The following is a 22,558-nucleotide window of genomic DNA, read 5'->3' as shown; positions in this document are numbered from 1 at the left end:
TTTGACAGCCACCTGTTGTACATCCCCAAATAAATAATCAATTTATACTTGGTAAATCCAGTTAATTACACACAATAAGAATTTTATGATTTTATTTATATATATTTCACTCTGAATTCATGATCAAAAAATTCTTGATAACATTCATCTATCAACCATTTAATTTAATACAATTATTATTGCAATTCTTAATAAATACAATACATATCTCTTAGTCAAAAACAAGCAAGATAAATAACTCAATTACTGGTTAACTACTGGTCAATTACTGGTACTCCTTTCTGTAAACCAAATCAGATCATCCTGCTATTATAAAACTGTAATGGTTAATTCTAGGCAAAGTTAAGGATGAAATTATCCATTTAAAGTTTTTCTAACACAAACAGGTTCAGGAATGCATTTAACAGAGTTGTACGATTAATTACCAGTTATTATTTGCAACTGGTTTAAGTTGTACCTGTTCTGAAATGCAGACCTGTTCCTATGTCATATGTTAAAATAAAAATTTCAAAAGTGTTTTATTTTCAGCCAAAAAATATAATAATCAATTCATTCTAAATTTAATCATTTTTATCTGACAGTACAAATACAATTTTCAAAATTTCTTCAAAGTTTTATTGTGTTTCATTCAATGTTTAAAATAAGAGTTTTAAGATTAAAGACTTGTATTTTCTAAATAATATTTGTACAGAATAAAAGAAAAAAAATAGACATGTGGATTATTCATTGCCTGATAAAAAAAATAGCTGAATAAAAAACAACCTAGCAATAACAATCTACCATGATAGAATCTAATATTATTCAATGAAGTATTTTTAAATAAGGATGAATTTTTTGCAATCAACTGACAAATGTAAACAAACAATGCACAATGTGAAGGCACTTTGAGATGTCCTTGTGTCTGTTCTGCATTGATGAAACAATTCAAATAACAGAATCTATTAGTTGCAATTTAATTTTCTTGTGACCCTCACATAATTAAGAAGGAATCATGGAATCATCCTATATCAGAAGAATCCAGCAAGGGGAAATTCTACATTAAACAGTCTATTATTTGAACTTGGAATTATTTTCAACTATGGAATTTGCTTGATTTCTTGTTATTTAAATTTTTAATAAATTCCATGATTATTCTGTATTGAAATGTTCTGTGCTGCTCACAACACTTTCTATTACAAAGAAAATAGTATTTTTTCAATAGAATGTACTGTGCCGCGCACAAAACTATCTAACAAAAATACATTGTATGGAAAGTGTTATTAGCCCCTCAAAAGATCATAATACAAAATAAACATGGAATTTATAAAAAAAAAATTAAACAAGAAATTATGCGAATTCCATAATTAAAAATAATTCCAAGTTCAAATAATAGCCTGTTATTATTATAATAATGATTGACATTACAAAAAATGTTTAATATCAGGTAATACCAATTTCTAAATTTATCTTTGATAATCAAAATAAATTATATAAAAGAATGTATTTATCAAGAATTCCCAACCATAATTTTTCTTCTTCTTAAACCTGTTTTTCATATTTAACGGCTCTAAGTGAGAAAAAAATTGCCTGACATAGCATAATAAACAGATATTAAAATATCAATGTATAAATGTGTAGTCATTTTCTCACTCACCAAAAAAAGTTAACATTGTGGCTTGCAGCAAATATTTTGTGACGTCAATGTGCAGAAAATCAAATGGATAGATGATAAAGATAATACTATTTAATATAACAAATGATATGAATAGATGTATGGAGATTGGTGAACCATTTAATATATCAAATGATATGAATTGATGTATGGAGATTGATGAACCGTGATAAATACATGGATGTATTATCAAATTATATGTATACAATGAAAATGTTCATATGTCATATTTCAGAGACAAACATAATTCCTTGGCAAGTTTCATTACACCATAAAATCTTTGCAAATTAATATTTTCATCTTATGAGAATACTTTAAGTATTCGGAAAGCTTTTATTCATATATAAAATCTGCACACAAAATTTCATTTCATTTCATTTTTAATATAAAAAATCTAATTGAACATATATACAAAATTTTGTTTGTAATACATGATTGTTTTATTCAATTTTTTAAAATCCATTTAATTTAGTGTTTTATTTCATCATATCAGAAAACAATTTAATATGCTTTATTTATAAAAAAAAAAGTTACAAAATTGTAGGTAAAAATTATGTAAAAAAATTGAATCAAACTTCCAAGATCTCCACCAATGTGTTCAAATATATTTCTGACTCATCGCTACTTTCAATCACCACAGGGATTTAGATAAGGAATACCAGTATAAACAACTCTCTCTCACTACGATTAAACAGACAAAAAACATAAAACTGAAAGACTCAACCAAAATAGTATATATCAACCTTATACAACAAAGTATTTTACCACTGTACTTAAAAATATTAGTAAATTGTTCAGTGACAAATATTTCAAGAATATTCAGGACATGGGAAATTGTGAAATGTGATCATGATAACCTTTGCGGATGTATCATACATATGTCATTGAGGAAAAAGAAAATTAATAAATTATTAACACAAATGTAATTAAAAATTGATGTATTCATACCTAAGCCAATTATTATATACTATGTATTTACAATAAATAGAATTGGGGGAATATGAAATATTATACACAATGGTCATGATAATAAAGCCAATTCCATTTCAATTTATGTATTTAATCATTCCTGATAATATATCTAAACATATTTACAAATAGAAGGAATTAAATAGTTCTTGTTGAAAAGGTTACACAGAGGAGATAGTTCATCCTTATTTGGAATACAGTACTAAGGTCATATTATTGCCATATTAATTTAATATCAAACATTCAAGAAATGTAAAGACTCCATGAAAGCCAAATGAGTACTCATGTTTGTATCCCCTCATATTATCTAGGTGTATATTTATTATTTTTTCTTTCAATTAATGACCATTTTAAGTACAGTGGCAGTCAATAATTACAGTTATTGCACTTCAAATATTGTCACAAGCACATACTACTAAAAACAGAATATATTTTCCAACTGTTTGCTAATAATATAACTCTTTACATAGAAACTTTTACAACCAGGGTCATAACAACATATACACCAACCACCTCTTGATCTAAACAATAAATATTGTTGATAATGTTCCTAATTTGTTTTCTTTTCCATGTATATGTTAACCATGAAGTATTCTTAAAAAAAAGTAAAAAGTTTGAGACCCAATGCGTTGACTGCTACAGAGAATCATACAATAGATGGAATAGATCAGCTTCTATTGTATATAACAGAAGAGAATCCAGAAGTATATTTTCTCCGTCATTAAAGCGCTTAAATTACAGTACTATCGATGAAAACAAAACATCAAATAATTCTAAACAACAACTTAGCAGGGGAATCTATGTCAAAACCAGATAACAGCTATTTCAGGAGTAATAAACATAAACATTCAAAAAAGTTGCAACGATTGGTACTTGCATTAAAATATAAACCTGATTAATGTATAAAGTTTTTTTTATTGAAAATAGCTGCTAGAATTTTGTTAAAAATATATAAGTTCACATACAAATGCATGCATTATAGCATTAGTTGCACAATTGTTTCAATTATACACACATTTTCATAACTGCGATTTTTACACAAAATGAAATGGCATTGAGATCAACATGGACAAAAATCATGTGACCGGATTACACACAAAACATGGGTATAGCTGTCTGGTTGTAGACTGGTTCCCTGATGATTCTTCAGCAGCACTTTAATACTTTTGGCCAGAGTTGTGTTTCCTGTAGTCTCTATGACCATTGTTTCCACGGTAACTGTTGTGATGACCTTTGTGACCTGAGTGATGATGTTGATGATTGTGGTAAGAATGAGACTGACCGAAGCCATGGTTTCCACTAAAATGCTACAAAAAGTTAAGAAATCTTTGACTATTAGCTTTATCAATTATCTCTGAACGATACTCTTTAAAATGAATTTTATACATTCTGACAAACAGTTTTATAAGTGATATAATAATAAGATTTCTGATATCAGAAAAAATATATATTTCTTTGAAAGCAAAAGTAGAATACTTCAACTAGGATATTTACTACCATTTAAACTTTTCATCCCTGCATGCATAAAATAGACCATGCATTTTAAACAGGAAAATAAGTCTTCTTTTAATTATTTCTGTAAAACCATAAAAATATTTTCCTATTGTCAATAGCAACATAAAATTCCTTGTTCAGGATAGAGATGTGGTATGATTGCCAACAAGACAACAATCCATCAAAATTTAAATGAACCTGATGTAAGCAATTACAGCAAATTCCATTGAGTGTGTAGCCAAAGGTAATATCTTTGGTTAGCTTGCTTGTTAGCTGAACCGTGAAGTCATTGTTAGGTTAGGTAAACTACCCTTCTTTAAGAATAGACTAGTCCGACAGAAAACAAATCAATCTGTCTGTTGGATTTTGCTACTTTGAAAGGAAGGTAGTATACCTAACCTAACAATGACTTCACGGTTCAGCTAACAAGCAAGCTAACCAAAGATATAACCTTTCGCTACACACTCAATGGAATCCGCTGTAAAGCATATTCTTATCCTTTGGAAGGTTGTGCTGTAATTTACATGGGTTATTGTAAGACTGTTACCTTTAAGTTATCTTTATTCTTCTCATTCTGGACATATGTAAATACATTGGATCCTTGTAAAGCTGTGTCCGAGTAATGTTGCTTCACCTTTTTGACCTGAAAAAAACAACAACAATTAAACTCTTACTTTTATATAAATTTAGGAAATAGTTCATAATTTGATAAAATCAGTGTAAATGGCTTCTTGGTTAAGATGGTTATATTATTTGGCCAATAAATGTATATCAAACAGCAATACTTTCATCTGTCACTCTGAAATGCTGTAGAAATGGATTTTACGAATTTAAAATTTCATGATTTCTAGAGCCAAACCTCATTGGTGAGATTATTATTTTGTATTTTCCTGTGTTTCTTGAACATTGGAACATGTGTAAAGTTGAAACTATTGTTTCCATTACCCCCCACCCCCCTTTTTTTTAATTATTGATCAGTACCTTTCCTGTGTCTATTTCATCATCATAATCATCATCTGACCAATGTCTCTTTCTCTCTTTATCCTTCTCTACTTCTCTGTCTAAGTTGCTCTTTCCTCCATCCCAAGATAAAACTGAAAATACAAGATTTGAATCAGTAAAGAGATAAAAAAAAAAAGCTGAACAATTCAATTTTCAATGGTAACAATATGAGCAAACTTGTAAAAAATTATCATATATTTATGCATCATGATGAACTTTTTTCTAAAACCATGTTTTACATAGACTCCTGATGTGTAAGCACATGAACAAAAGTGAAGATTATTTACCTGAGGGACCAAAGCTATGTCATGATGCAAAGTGAAGATTATTTACCTGAGGGACCAAAGCTATGCAGTGATGCAAAGTAGATTATTTACCTGAGGGACCAAAGCTATGCAGTGATGCAAAGTGAAGATTATTTACCTGATGGACCAAAGCTATGCAGTGATGCAAAGTGAAGATTATTTACCTGAGGGACCAAAGCTATGCAGTGATGCAAAGTGAAGATAATTTAACTGAGGGACCAAAGCTATGCAGTGATGCAATATGAAGATAATTTACCTGAGGGACCAAAGCTATGCAGTGATGCAAAGTGAAGATTATTTACCTGAGGGACCAAAGCTATGCAGTGATGCAACGTGAAGATTATTTACCTGAGGGACCAAAGCTATGCAGTGATGCAACGTGAAGATAATTTACCTGAGGGACCAAACCTATGCAGTGATGCAACGTGAAGATTATTTACCTGAGGGACCAAAGCTATGCAGTGATGCAACGTGAAGATTATTTACCCGAGGGACCAAAGCTATGCAGTGATGCAACGTGAAGATTATTTACCTGAGGGACCAAAGCTATGCAGTGATGCAACGTGAAGATTATTTACCTGATGGACCAAAGCTATGCAGTGATGCAAAGTGAAGATTATTTACCTGATGGACCAAAGCTATGCAGTGATGCAAAGTGAAGATTATTTACCTGATGGACCAAACCTATGCAGGACCAAAGCTATGCAGTGATGCAAAGTGAAGATTATTTACTTGAGGGACCAAAGCTATGCAGTGATGCAAAGTGAAGATTATTTACCTGAGGGACCAAAGCTATGCAGTGATGCAAAGTGAAGATTATTTACTTGAGGGACCAAAGCTATGCAGTGATGCAAAGTGAAGATTATTTACTTGATGGACCAAAGCTATGCAGTGATGCAAAGTGAAGATTATTTACCTGAGGGACCAAAGCTATGCAGTGATGCAAAGTGAAGATTATTTACCTGATGGACCAAAGCTATGCAGTGATGCAAAGTGAAGATTATTTACTTGATGGACCAAAGCTATGCAGTGATGCAAAGTGAAGATTATTTACCTGAGGGACCAAAGCTATGCAGTGATGCAAAGTGAAGATTATTTACCTGAGGGACCAAAGCTATGCAGTGATGCAAAGTGAAGATAATTTAACTGAGGGACCAAAGCTATGCAGTGATGCAACATGAAGATAATTTACCTGAGGGACCAAAGCTATGCAGTGATGCAAAGTGAAGATTATTTACCTGAGGGACCAAAGCTATGCAGTGATGGAACGTGAAGATTATTTACCTGAGGGACCAAAGCTATGCAGTGATGCAACGTGAAGATAATTTACCTGAGGGACCAAACCTATGCAGTGATGCAACGTGAAGATTATTTACCTGAGGGACCAAAGCTATGCAGTGATGCAACGTGAAGATTATTTACCTGAGGGACCAAAGCTATGCAGTGATGCAACGTGAAGATTATTTACCTGAGGGACCAAAGCTATGCAGTGATGCAACGTGAAGATTATTTACCTGATGGACCAAAGCTATGCAGTGATGCAACGTGAAGATTATTTACCTGATGGACCAAAGCTATGCAGTGATGCAACGTGAAGATTATTTACCTGAGGGACCAAAGCTATGCAGTGATGCAAAGTGAAGATTATTTACCTGAGGGACCAAAGCTATGCAGTGATGCAAAGTGAAGATTATTTACCTGAGGGACCAAAGCTATGCAGTGATGCAAAGTGAAGATTATTTACTTGAGGGACCAAAGCTATGCAGTGATGCAAAGTGAAGATTATTTACTTGATGGACCAAAGCTATGCAGTGATGCAAAGTGAAGATTATTTACCTGAGGGACCAAAGCTATGCAGTGATGCAAAGTGAAGATTATTTACCTGATGGACCAAAGCTATGCAGTGATGCAAAGTGAAGATTATTTACTTGATGGACCAAAGCTATGCAGTGATGCAAAGTGAAGATTATTTACCTGAGGGACCAAAGCTATGCAGTGATGCAAAGTGAAGATTATTTACCTGATGGACCAAAGCTATGCAGTGATGCAAAGTGAAGATTATTTACCTGATGGACCAAAGCTATGCAGTGATGCAAAGTGAAGATTATTTACCTGAGGGACCAAAGCTATGCAGTGATGCAACGTGAAGATTATTTACCTGATGGACCAAAGCTATGCAGTGATGCAAAGTGAAGATTATTTACCTGTTGGACCAAAGCTATGCAGTGATGCAACGTGAAGATTATTTACCTGATGGACCAAAGCTATGCAGTGATGCAGTTTTCTCTAACGTCTCAGCTACAGAGGAGTTTTTACTACCATCCCATGTTGGTTTACTGTGAGATCCATTCTTCTGTCTCTTGTACCCATCTTTTACATGATGGTCCCAAGACTGTACAGGAGCTTATCAAATGAAATAATATGTAAATAAAGAAATCATCAAACTATTTGTTCATTTGTTCAAAAATAAAATAACAGTTATATAATAAAAGTTATAAAGTGGAGTAACGATTGTTTAGAACTCCAATGTAGAAAATAATGTGATATAACACATATTTCACTAATGTCTATTATGAAAATGATGCCACTTAAATCCGACATGGATGTTACTCACATCACACGATGACAACATTTCACTCATATGGTACTGTTGTTCTGACTGTGCATGAAATATTTGCTACACGATGTTTTAAAGCAACCAAAAATTAATCATGCATTACTATGTGCATTTGTAAATAAATAAGTCCTTATTCAATTAAAAAAATCATCTATTATTTAATAACCATTCTAGTCTAGTTTAAGTTTTTTGCCAGATTTGTTGGTTTTTTTGTACTGTAACACACACCAAAGCCACTCACCAGTCTGACTTGTTTTACTGGTCTCAGAGTCTTTTGTTTTACTGGTCAAGGAGTCCTTTGTTTTCTCTACCCAGACAAGTTCTGTACTATCATCAGACTCTGTATCTAGTTTCCTTTTCTTACTGTCATCATGGTGATGTTTTTTATCTTCATCATCCCTATGTCTTTTCTTTTTTGTTTTTTCCCTAACTTCTTCCTCCTCTCTGTCTTTCTTATGTTTATGTTTCTTCTTTTTATGCTTCTTACGTTGTGTTTCCATATCAGAACTGCTGACAGATTCCTGATGTTTATAATCATCATGATCTTTCTCATGCTTACGTTTCTTCTTTTTATGTTTCTTACTACCTTCTGAAGAATCTGCATTTGATGAAGTTAATAGATTGTCTTTTTCTAATAAAGATTTTGAAGCTAACTGGTAATTGTGGTCGGATCTCACATCTGAAACAGTATCATGAACCTTGACCTCTTCCAATGACTCCTTAAATGTTTCTGCTACATGTTTATGACCTTTTTTAGAGTCTGACTGATATGGGCCATCTGTAACCTTCCAACCAGCATGCTGGCAGTCTGGCACTTTTGGAAATTGAGGAATATCTTTTGAATCCTTGATCTGCCATTCAGTGGTTGAATTATTACTTTCCTTACTGGAATTAGAGCCTCGCGAAGGACTAAGGATCAAATCTTGATTTAGAACATGCCAGTTTGATGTTGCATTAATCTTGGTGCTGGTAACACAAGACAAACTAGATATTTCAAGCATACTCTTCTTATCAGACATTAAATCTCTGCTAGTATTTATATTTTGTGAATGTCCATTATTTTTCTGTTTCGTCCCACCATTTGATCTGCTCTCTTTTTGTGATGTTTCCAACAAATGCTGATTTCCAGGGACAGAAGTCGTTGCATTCAGTTTCTGATCAAAGATAACACCATTACCATTCCTATGTTTTGCAGAACTTTCATTTTCTACTTTCATTTTATCCATCTGTACTTTTGCTGAAGGTCCATTCATTTTAGTTTGACTAGTTTCTTCCTCAGAATCACTATCACCGTCATAGGGAACCAGTTTTGACTTTCCATTGGGAGATTTTTCATAGGTTGTCACTTTACCATTTTTAATCTGCATAACAATTCTTGGTTTTTCCTTTGGATTTTCATCATGAGGTTTAATCAATTGTTTTGGCCTGATTCCAAAGGCTACCTTTTCCCTGTTTGCAGGGAGGGGTGTTGAAGCCGCGGGTCTTTTTGTGTCATGACTTATGTGGGATATAGATGAAGAAGCACTAGTATGGGGCTTAATGACTGGAGTTGATTTCCTCTGTACCAGCATTCCAACATCATTGCTGTGATGAACTAAAAAAATAAAACATTTTCTCATTCAACTTTCAACTATATAATGAAGACTTTTGATGCCAATTAAATACTGAAGGCTTTGATGCTACTATTCCTTGATCTGGTTCAAATATTTACATTTGCATCGTGTCTGTTTCAATATTAATTGTATGTGCAAAATGCTTAACACATTCACATACTTTGAACATTTGAACAATTTAAATTTGTAAATTAGTTGCCCTGGCTAAAGTGTGTAACATATACAAATGAATACATCACTTTCCTTTAAAGATGATTCAGATGTAAGAAAATTGAAACTTTTTTCTGTAACCTAAGTGGGTATGAAATTGTCTTTACTTGAGCCAGAATTTTTTTTTGGAAATGAAATGTTCAGCATATTTTTCAATTATTCCTCTTAGTCATACTGCACTGTATTCAGAGAGTGGCTTTGAAACAAACTTGTTCAGAAAGATATCTAATCAGGGAATCAATTTGAAACCAATTGGTTAGAAATTAGTGTTCTCTCAGGCTATTAATACTCTGCAGTTTTCAGCCCTACCCATTTTTTTTTAAAAGCATGATTTTATATAGTACTATAACTGTTTTATTATTTTTCAAAGTTTTTCATTTCCCTGGCTTGTATGTTTACTTTTATTACATGATCAACAGGATAAATGTCTGAGTGTGTATATTTACCTCAAAATGTCAACTATCGAGAGCCCATTTCAATAAAAGATAATATAATGGCGTTCTTGCCAATTTTCTACATTTCTTTCTGAGTTTTTTACTAAAACTTCCCAACTTATAGATTGTTTCATTTGTTGAATGGCATTCCATTGATAAATTCCCACCTTAAAAAAAAGTATAAAGATAGGAAAAGTATACTGGAAGTATTTTAATATATATAGAATAGAACGAAAATACTGCTTCTGTAACAGTTCTACTTAAATGGCATTTTGAAGGGGGGGGGGGGATGTTTTTCCTACTAGGAGATATGATTTCATTTGTACAAATGTATCTAAATTTGACAAGTTTTAAATTTAATTACACTAATTATCTCATATTAACACAGTTTGACATGTATCAAAAACATTTTTATAAAAAAAACATTTTAATCAAACTAGGCATTTTGTCAGTTACAATTTAAAACAACTTCCCTCTGTTTCTGTTAATTTATATGTTTATAAATAATGTTTATTATATATTTCTTTGTTAAAACATTAAATAAATAATTAACATTACATTTTAGACTTAGATCCTGACGCAGAGTAAAAAGTTAATCAGTCAAATATGGCATGCTTGTAACGGGTTTATAACAATCCTGGGAGAACACTGAGGGTTTGAATGTGACTTAATTTGATAAGAACAGTTGTTGTGTTTGGTGCCTATTACAGTAACTTATCGGTATTCAATGTGCTGCAATGGTCTAACAAAATGTTTTGATAAACTGTATATATATATTAAGTTTTTTACCTTTTATTCCATTTACAGCTGTGGTGAATTTGTTGTTTATGTGGTTATTAGGTTGAACTGGTCCAATAAGATGTGTCTGTAAAACACAAAGAAAGAAAAAAAATTCAAATTTTCATTATTTAACTTTCCTTTATTTGGCTGAAATTTATAGTAACACAACATGTACCTGATATGATGTATTTCAGAGGTTTGCATCTTAATGATTTCTCAGTTTTACATTGAGATTTTCTCAAGAAGATTTTACTGCATAATCCGCAATACGCTCTGTTATAATATCAGTTCTATAATTCAACTTAAAACTGTATTTCCAAGATTGAACATTAATCTTAAGAGTTGTGCTACTTGTAACCATATTTGTAAACATATTTTACTGTTAAAAAAAACTTGTTTATTTACCTTTTGTTTCTGTGCAGATGGTTTAACTTTACTGTAAAACAACAGATAAGCTTCAGAAGATAAGACTCTAGAAGCACTGACCTGGGTAACCTAAAACATGTTAAATAAAAACAGACATCAACATTTAATTCCTTTGATAAAATTTAGACAATTTAACATCTTAAACATAACTTACTTCTTATAACCATTATAAATTACAAATACAAAAGTAAATTATAAAACCTATGGTTGAAAAATATTGGCTGTGTGTTTAAAAAGTTAAGGAATTTTTATTAGGACTGAGAAGAAACAGCTCAATTACTTTAACATTTTCTTAGTAATGTAGTTAACTTGACAATAAATAGTAAACGGCAAACCTGAAAACAATGTAAACACCATCGTGAGGAGAAATAAGTGCCAACATATCTTTACTCTACCTTAATTGGGTTTTCTCAAATTAGAGTGAGAATGCATTAACGTCATAAACTAATCTTTCTTTTACAAAACCCAACAAATACTGCTTGTGTAAACTCAATATCTAACTAAAGGCTGTTCTAGAAAATACTATGTACACTACAGCTCAGGTGGATTTTACTTTGTCCACCCCTCCACAGTGAGAGTGGGCACTGGGTGGGCAAAATTTCTAGCTTGTCCACTCTGCACACCCATAGGAGTGGGCATGTAATTTCTTTTGTTTAATCAAAAGACTTGCTAGTACAATCAATTGAAAAGACAAATAAGCTTTACAAATCAATATTTTTACAACAGAGATTATCCCTGGAGTAGGTACCCGTAGGCTGTCATGTTGGGTCGGTGGAAAAAGCAAAATCCACCCGGACTGTTGTGTACCTCAAAGGGAAGGGAATCTTTATTTTTATTTTATGTGTCTGGTTATATTTGATATATCAAAATGCAAAGGGAGTGTTGTTCTTATTTTGTTTTTATATCAGTGGGTGGTGGGGGTTATAAGAAAGTGCTGTCCATGAGGGGGGACATAGTATTATCTGGAACAGCCCTTATCTGGACAAAATATTCCACAAAAAGACTGTGGCAGATTTCTCTATGATATAAATGAGCGAGTGGAACTTACCATAGAATCATTCATGCAGTACCATACTTGACTTGGAGACTTTACATAGCAGTAATAATGACCAGAATTACAATGTACCCCTGAGTGTACTAACACAGCATAAAGACTATACTGAACAGGTTCGCCCTGAAATAATAAGATATATATATGTATGTTACAATTCACATCATTTTACCTTTTCGCGGAACTGCACTAAGAATAATCAAAAGTCAAATACATCTATATTGAATTAATCCCCCCCTCAGTTATTTCAAGTCCCATTTTCTTAAGTACATATTTTCTAAAATCATAGCACAATGTTATAGATTCTGTTCATGTCACACAGCAATAATATGGTACTTTATGACACTGGGAAAACAAAGAACATATTATCTAATCATCAATATAAAGAAATACATTACAAACAAATAGAAACTTTGTTAAATTTTGAAAGCCAAGAATATTTACCTGTCTAATACTCATGTAAGGTCTGATGTTTAACTTTTCAGGGAAGTTGACATGTCTGGTAATTTTACCCATCATTCTATGGAAATCAAACCTGTGAGAGAACAATACAGGATTAAATATTTTAATAAAGATTAAAAGGAGGAGGCTAGTTAAATCCTTCCAAATTCTGAAAACAAAACATTGGTTATCATATTTTAATGTTATGTCATTTTGGGAATTTTGTGTTGGTGAGATCATCAAAATGTGTTCAATGTATTCATTTTATGAAGACTTGAGAGATTTAGAGCTTATAAAATTTTTAGATTTATGTCTATTGTCAACAACTGTACAGGAAACTGTGATTTTAGTTGTTTTCTGTGTGTGATAAGGTTAGTGATATCTCATTGATGTATACCAGATATCTTTTTTTCATTCAGACCTATGTTTAAAATACTTAACAATATAATACTAACCTTTTAAAGGATATTGTTAAAACATTTGGAGGTTTATGAACTGAGAACCTTTTCTGAGCTGGTACCTTCTGTTTACACCTACAATAAAATATATTAAAGTTAAGAGATCAATATAAAACTTTTATCACATATATCATTTTGTGGTTTTTATAGGCTTTCATTTGGAGAGTGATATTCCTTCCCCAGTTGGACTATTAGATTAAAATGGCAATAAAATTCACTTCTTTGCACACCAAGAGAAACTGTTTCAAAATTTCTCAACAAACCTTTATAACAGTATCTTAGCAGAAAGAAAAGCATTCTTCAAATATAAAATAGGTGTGCACATTGAAGTAAGGTCAAAATCAACACATAAACATCGCTCTGCTTTATATATTGATTTGTTTATAATACTACTTTTTACTTCTTCATCAAGCCTAAATTCTTATTAAATTGCACTGTTTATAGATAGTATATTACTTACTTAGTACACATGTAAGCATTGTCATTGTCTAACATCTCTGGATGAACGTACTTCTCAAAAGCTTTCTCTAGTGTTGGTACATTCTGAAACAAATGCGATCATCAGTCAAGATCAGTGTTCAGGAATATCAGACATATAGAACTTAGTTTTTACTCATTCTTTCTAAAAAAAATTTATATTCATATCTCTTGTCTTCTTGTTAATTGGCATGAATATCAAAAGTAGAAATGTTCACATCTTCAAAATTAAATTGTGTATCAACATATCTTTATTGTGTTTCGTCTTTTTAGCCCAACCTTATAATTCATAATTGAATATTGAGCAAGCAAAATTAAGCAAATAGTTAAGTCATGAAAGAAGGTGAATAGCACACAACAACTCGTGTAATTGTTTCATAAGCAAAATACAACAGTGTTCATTTCCATACCTTGACATCTAAACTAATGTCTAGAAGGGGATCAAATGTATTGGATCTCTCTTTACACTTCAAACATTGCACTGAAAAAGTAAAAAATTAAAATATTACAAATTCCACATATTTAAATTATTTTTTATGCCTTCATAAAATCATGTTTTTGGTATTAAGGTTCCACACCTTCCTTATTCTATTCAAGCATATCTTTAATGTCATGAATTAACTTTCATGAAGTTATATAAATGTATTCAAATTGGGTTTGTTACCTTTATCTAAGTGAACTGAATTCAATTTCAAATCCTTTAATTTCTTTGTATCATAACAAGGGACTTAAAATTATATCAATAAGTTGTGATACCCTTCAATAATGTAATAATACAAACACATATACATACCCTGGCTTCTTAGAAATCCTCCAAATATCTGATTAACTACAGTTGTTTCTTTGCTAAATTTGTCCAACCTGAAATTATACATTAATTCATTCATCAATACTAATATCCCAAAAAAGATATGTTTGGATCTTGGCCATTTTTCTTTTTCTTCAATAAATAATATGAAATCTCCATCCATTAACATATTGAAATAGTCTATAACAAATTAAAGTATTGAAATTATCCATAACATATCAAAGTCCTGAGACAATCAATACAAATCATGTTATATCTCTCTACTGTGCTTCTTTGTTTTTCAAGCTATTTAAAATATTTCTTGGTGGTTTTTTTACCACTGTAATATTTTAGCCATGGAAGAACATGCACTCTGCATCTTAAGAGTAATTCCTGTGTTTTAGAAACAATTATCTTGTATTTAATAACTTAGTTTTTACCACATCTTATTATATCTTTTTAAATATGTTTAGTTATATTTTCTAACTTACTTAGCGTATCCATTTAGATTGTTATGACAAGACTTCTGTAAGGCTTCCACCAGATAGCGTAGGAATTCATGGGCGTCTTCTTGTCTTCCCCAATGCATGTGTTTGGCAATCACTACAAGATAGTTTAATGGTCAATAAAAAGGCTATTGTATGGGCACCTCTTTCTGTTTTTATCCTTGAAGGTTGGTGTCAATAAGACAGAACATTCCATGGAACAAATATAAGTGGATTTTTTTTCTAAATTTTATTATCAATAAATAAAGAGAATACTTAATTTTTACTGTTTTTAACATTCATATGGCTAAAATTAAAATATTTTACATTGATAAAATCAGGAAAATGGTTGAGTGCAGTCATACTGCCTTTAAAATATTGGGCAGCCATGCGTCCTCAATGTACAAACTTTACAAAATTTGAGGTTTAGTTCTTTTGAAATGAAATGAAATTACAAATATTTCTACAAATTTCAACAACCAATTGTTTGTATAATTTCTTTAACCTAAAATATTTCTATATTGACACATTGTGCTATCAATATTTGCTTACATCTAAGCTTTTGAAGAATTGACTGTGGTTTAATAGCATTTCCATAGTTCTCATAGCATCTTTTGATGTGCCTCTGTAACTCACACATCATGCAAAATCCTGCTTGTTTGCCTGTAAATATACAAAGAATCTAATTAAATCAAAGTCTGTTATTATTATTAGATTATGTTACATATATATGTATCTACATAAAATATTCCACTACAATCTTTCTTTACATATCCATTCAGATAAAAACTTTATTATTGCCTATCATAAAAGAGCAAGAAAAGGTGCCGTTTTCAAAGTGAAATTTTCATAAGCCAGATCAACTTCTTGCATGACTATTGGTTTACAACTCTATTCGATAGGAAAACTGACAATCCTAGTCGAATAAGATTGAAGTCAACTGCACTCGCAATAGCAGGGTTTGAACTCACAACCTCAGTGTTGACTGGCTAGTGATTACAGTAGTACAACTACTTAGACCACTTGGCCCCCGTTTAGAACTTGAAACAGATAACACAGACATTACTAAAACGAGCCTACAAAATATTATATTACTTACATGAAGAATTGTGTTCATCACTCATGCAGTAATTAACCAGTGGTGCTGTGTAAGTCAGACATTGTAATGTAGAATTAAGGAAGCAAGTGTTGCCCATGTTGACTAGGCCAGCACCTATCCTCTGAATCTTCCGCCATTCCAACTTGACGTTCTCCTCTGGATACAACACTACTTTTGGTACAGGAAAACCATCTTCAACATCTCCTGAACCATTCATTTTACGTTCTGAAAATTTAAATGTTGTTTACATTAAAATAAAAATAAAATAAGATTTAAAGTATTTTTTCTCAGATCATTGTTACAGTTCATGTAAACATTTATCAACTAATGCAAAGGCAAGTCCAACAGCTCAGATTTCAAAGGTCAAATTTTTCAAGTTATAATGTATCTCTCTGTATTCAAAATCAGTGTCATCACTATTAAATATATATATTTTTTTTATACATTGAATCACTTTACACTAACAAGTGATTTTTAAACCATGGTTTTTTTGGTTGGGTTCATCATGATCAGTCATTAGTTTTCTATATTGTTTTTTTTTTTATATAACGTTGTTTGTCTTTTAGTCTTTTTCTTTTTATGACTTTATTTTCGACCCAGTTTAAATGTACCTATCGATACAATATTTACTCTTCTTTTTTTTAAATCAATTATCTTGAGTTGGTATATACTGTTTATGTGATACACTTTCTGTCCATGTACTGACCTTTATTATGCTCAGCATCTCCACGGTCTTGATTGTTCTGAGAAGGGTTTAAGGGTATGTACTTCTTTCTTAATGAATCAATTTGCAATGAATATGGTTTCTCAGCAGGTTTGAATACAATCTGGGTCAGTAGAATCCTTTTAGATGATGAAGTAATATCACTATCTAAATCTCCACCTCCAGAAAGGGACGACTTTAAAGTCTCCTCAATTTGGTAGATATTGTCAGAAGAACTTGCAGGCATAGCATTGATAATTTAATCCAATCTGAATAAAAATCAAAGTTTTTGAATTAGGTCACTATAAATTGCACAGGAGTTAAAATATAGAGGAATTTTATAAAACAAAAAATAAAAGTCATAAACATGATAAAACAAAAAATAATGCAGATGATCAATATACTTATTAACTCATAAGTCATGTGAGCTAATAAATAGTAAATACTGATAAAACAGCAAGTATGTGTAGTCCAATGTAAGTAACACATGTTACACTAAGATCATCAACCTTATTGTACATGTACATGTAGTGGTTTGTTTCTTGTGATTCAGATGTTAGTTCAACAGGTTGGGAACAACTCCACAAATGTCAGAGAGACTTTCAAAGAAAAACTTTTTTTTTACTTCAAAGGGGAAAAATTAATTATATTAGGAATAACTTTCCTGAAAGAGCAGCACTTATTAATGGTATTACAGAAGATATTAGTCCATGAATATTACAAAATACTTTTTTGACCCTATAATATCAGATAGACAATGACGGACATAAAGTTCTTAGGACAAATTTTCTTTAAATACTATTAAAATGTATATATGTACTATGAGCAGAAAGAGGTGATTTAACAAACAAATAATCACTTGAAATGTACTCCACATAAAAAAGGATAGTCATTACAATTGAGGGTTGTTCCAAGTCTGTTCAAGGTTAATTTTACATTGACATAATCTACTTGATAAAATAGAAATTAGATCTGGTGAAAATCAGAAAGAAAACATAGAATCCTCACTTCCAAACAAAAAAAGAACTAGATATATCATAATTCAAGCAAAGTATAAATCTTACACTCATTAATCTTAAAATAAAATTGAGAATAGAAATGGGGAATGTGTCAAAGAGACAACAACCCGACCATAGAAAAAACAACAGCAGAAGGTCACTAACAGGTCTTCAATGTAGCGAGACATTCCCGCACCCGGAGGCGTCCTTCAGCTGGCCCCTTAACAAATATATACTAGTTCAGTGATAATGAACGCCATACTAATTTCCGAATTGTACACAAGAAACTAAAATGGATGCTAACTGTAATACATTCTAAACTATCGTTCAATTTTCTAGTTTGAATTTTTTAACATTTGTCATTTCGGGGCCTTTTTTCAGCTGACTATGCGGTAGTTGTTAATTTCTGTGTCATTTGGTCTCTTGTGGAGAGTTGTCTTATTGGCAATCAAACATATTCATTCTTATATACAAGACATTGCCTTTCAAACTCTGCCAGATGGATATTTATGAACCAATGAAGAACTGTCAAAAATTACACAAACAAAAATTGGATGTTTAAATTGTACATCATTGTAAGATTATCATGTAAATTGACTTTCAACATTTTTTTTAATTCATTGATTTTTAATTAAAAAGTCACATACATGCTCCTGTAAAAGATGAGAATATATAATACTTTTAGTAGACAAAATAATATGGGGACAAAGTCTTCTATAACGGTAGAAAAATTTTTAAAAAAATCATTTCCCGAATTTTTCACAGGTGCTTGAGAACAGGATCCTGTATGAGCCCCAAATAGTCCCTCCCCCTTTTTTTTATATATTTTTTTTAATCATAAATCTCAGATTTTTCTATATATATCCCTTATTTGTACTTATTTGTACCATATATATACTAATATACCATATTTATACTCTAAATATGCATGTTTACTATCAACGTGAATCTCGACTATAGAGCGAAGCGAAAGGTTGCCAACTTCGTTTCAAGAAATTGGGGCAATGGTCAGGAAAAATTGTTTTAAAATCTAATAAAATGTCTCTTACCGGTCTAATCAACGAGTACTTGCTGTTCCTACATAATTATCCTTATCGAATATCAATATCCAGACATAATATATTACTGTTTAAACACTTTTAATTATTTTTTTCGCTGGTGGTGTTGCTGTTTTTTGGTCCATTCAACTTCGATCAACGGAAGTTACAAAACAACGACATCTGTGTGGTCTTCAGCTCAAGAAGGATAACTCCACTTGAAAACGCGGGAAATTAGATGAGTTCCGGGGTAGAAAAAGTCAGAGATATTCGAAATGTTTACATTCGAAATTCTCTTATGTTTTCTTATCCAGCATATACCCCGGAACTCATCTAATTTCCCGCGTTTTCATGTGGAGTTATCCTTCTTGAGCTGAAGACCACACAGATGTCGTTGTTTTGTAACTTCCGTTGATCGAAGTTGAATGGACCAAAAAACAGCAACACCACCAGCGAAAAAAATAATTAAAAGTGTTTAAACAGTAATATATTATGTCTGGATATTGATATTCGATAAGGATAATTATGTGGGAACAGCAAGTACTCGTTGATTAGACCGGTAAGAGACATTTTATTAGATTTTAAAACAATTTTTCCTGACCATTGCCGCAATTTCTTGAAACGAAGTTGGCAACCTTTCGCTTCGCTCTATAGTCGAGATTCACGTTGATAGTAAACATGCATATTAAGAGTATAAATATGGTATATTAGTATATATGGTACAAATAAGTACAAATAAGTGATATAGATAGAAAAATCTGAGATTTATGATTAAAAAAAAAGGGGGGGAGGGACTATATGGGGCTCATACAGGATCCTGTCCTCAAGCACCTGTGGAATTTTTCAATAGACTAATGAACTCAAAATCGCTAACTTTTTTAAATCCCCTCATTTGCGCAGAAATTTACTTCCTTTTTCCGGTCTTGTATGCATGAGACTTTAAAGAAATATTTTTTATCAGTATAGTAAAATATAGGATTGGAACTCAATACCAATTCATTTTTAATAATTGTTTGATGTGAAAAAAACATTACCTGATGACAGCGGTTCTTTGTTTTCATTGAATATGACGCCATAACTTGAATAACGTCACAACCAAATCCCTTACAACAGAACCAAAATCGGAAACGTTACCGTATTTCCGTTTATTTTATTAACATGTTTGAATAAATATAAAATCATACAATCTTCGTCCCCATTAACATGTTATCAAAATATTCATTTCCTATAAATTGTACCAAAGTCAATGACCCCCAAATTTTGCCTCATGTTACACATCATACCTGCCAACCCTGAACATAATCTCCACCTCAGCTGTCATAGCTGAGAGTGATATCTCCCTCTTTGAAGGTTTTAGAGGTACACACCCAAAACGTGTTTCCTAAATTCCAAATTTACTTGACAATAATGTAAAATTTTGAATACACATCATTTTTTGTTACATTTTCATATGTATCATGTGTATTTGAGGAATATACTAGGGAATATTTGGAGATCAGCACATGTGAACTGTTTACATGTTTGGTGGACATTGATGTTTACAATTTTAGGAAGTCAATACAAGTTTACAATGTACAAATATTACTACAAATATATGACAAACAATAGAATCCAACATTGTATCACGAAATATTAGAAGGCAATCAACATAATGCAAAGAAAATATCACAGAAATGAACACGAGATAGTCGACAGCATGGCTTCTGTCAACTGCGCCGGTTTCCACCCTTTGAGAGCTACAACTGAATTTATACGAGCCGACAAATATTGGCATTGTGTTGTAAAGGATAAATGGTATCAAAATAAAATACAGGAGTGTTTATTGATAGTTAGAACACGAAATTTCATAACATAAACCTACCTGAAGATAAATCCGATGCATCAAAATGCAACATCCGGGGATTCGTAGTAATGATTGTTCCTTGCGCATGCTCCGTAACTACAGAACAAGCTAAATTAAGTCGTTCAGTGTTATAACTACGTCCAAAAAGGATGCGCAAAATATTTGAGTAAAATAAATTTTGTTATTATTTGTTTGAATAATTTTTATAAATCATATTCAATTAAATGATTTATTCAGGTATTAAAAATGATAAAAAAAAAAATCATACTCTGCAAAAATGTATTGATATAATATGTTCAAAAATATAATAAAAATGATAGGTAACTGGTCATTTTCTCAAGCTACAGGTTGTGGCAAAATGACATATTTCGTATGGATGCAATAAGCTTTATTTTAAGTCGGCAAGTTAAAAAAGAAAAACTAAACTAAACTGTTACAATATCAATACAACATGATCCAAGTTTGAGCGATTTTTTGAACCGACATACATAATAAATTTAAGACATATTATAAACAATGCAAGAAGACACAACAGGACAACACAATATCCAATTTTTAAATTTAAAGCAGTAGTCTAGCATTAAAGCATATATAATTAAGTTATCCTCATAAAGAAACATTAAACATGAGATTTTCATCAACTAGATGTTTGAACTAATGAATTTAGCTACAAATACAAATAAAACGATGTTGTACTGTTGTCAATGAGACAACTCCCAAGAAGAGACCAAACGACATATAAATTAACAACTATAGCAGTGGCGGATCCAGAAATTTTCATAAGAAGGGTCCCACTGACTGCTTAACTTAACGGAGGGGGCCCGCTCCAGTCGTGCTTCAGTGATTCTCTATTTAAACTACCAAATTTTTCCCACAAAAGGGGGGGGGGGCGGGCCCCCTGAAAAACCCTCTAAATCCGCCTCTGTATAGGGCCCCGTAGGGCCCCAACATTGAGCAAAACCCATATACAGCATACAGACTTGTTATATTTATAGAAGCAATTTTTCAACAGACAATCGACACTCCTGTTGTGCTTTTATTTGTAGTTAACGTGTTAAGGAAATCAAATTAAGAATCAATACGTGCACATATGCTAAACTATAAGTCCTCAAATATAACATTTTACAATGTAAATATTTATGCAGGAGTGGAATATATCCTCCCTAGTGCCACTTTCCACGGGTGTCATTCGGTTTAACGAGAGAAATGGTCGTGAAAGAATATCTAACGGCGGTCAAGTATTGAGAGACGATCGTGAAAAACCTGGTAACGGATCGTGAAAGATATTTAATGAAAATTCTAGGTCAGAATCTTTGAAAAAATCGCTTAATTTTCAAAACGCGGAACAAATCCGAACAAAAAAATATGTCTGTCAAAATGGTTTAACTTCCTCAACATAACTGTTAAATTAGATAGAGAAAATATGCAGTACTTTATGAAAAAACACAAAAGGCGCAATGCATGTCTATGAAATTAATTACAAATACCACACTTTTTGCACCTATAATGGTCATATTTCAGTTTATCGTGATATATTTAAAATTTAATCTTTGGTGTATCTGATAGTACAGTAAAATGAAGATATGTTCTTCTCTTAGAAGCATTAATTTGTAGATGAAAACCTTGAATTTGTTGAATATCCATCAAACTTGATCGTGAAAGATCAGGCAACGCATTA

At 31.8% G+C, this 22,558-nt stretch overlaps 1 protein-coding gene across 1 annotated transcript; it reads right to left on the bottom strand.

The window, feature by feature from the left end:
- Positions 1–75: 75 nt before the first annotated feature.
- On the bottom strand, positions 76–20,978 carry LOC139489317 (ubiquitin carboxyl-terminal hydrolase 36-like). Its single transcript, XM_071275606.1, has 18 exons — positions 20,899–20,978; positions 17,006–17,271; positions 16,300–16,524; positions 15,753–15,863; positions 15,207–15,318; positions 14,722–14,789; positions 14,339–14,409; positions 13,912–13,994; positions 13,449–13,526; positions 12,997–13,087; positions 12,550–12,675; positions 11,481–11,570; positions 11,085–11,160; positions 8,280–9,632; positions 7,672–7,824; positions 5,096–5,208; positions 4,662–4,757; positions 76–3,927 (listed from the first exon to the last, which is right to left on the bottom strand). Exons 2-18 carry the CDS (start codon positions 17,247–17,249, stop codon positions 3,778–3,780), a joined length of 3,240 nt encoding a protein of 1,079 aa, XP_071131707.1. The 5' UTR covers positions 17,250–17,271; positions 20,899–20,978; the 3' UTR covers positions 76–3,777.
- Between the last annotated feature and the right edge of the window lie 1,580 nt (positions 20,979–22,558).

The sequence above is a fragment of the Mytilus edulis genome, chromosome 9 (genome assembly GCF_963676685.1).
Source record: "Mytilus edulis chromosome 9, xbMytEdul2.2, whole genome shotgun sequence".
NCBI lineage: Eukaryota > Metazoa > Mollusca > Bivalvia > Mytilida > Mytilidae > Mytilus > Mytilus edulis.
Note: the sequence above shows the minus strand (reverse complement) of the source record. Positions and strands in the feature narration are given on the sequence as shown.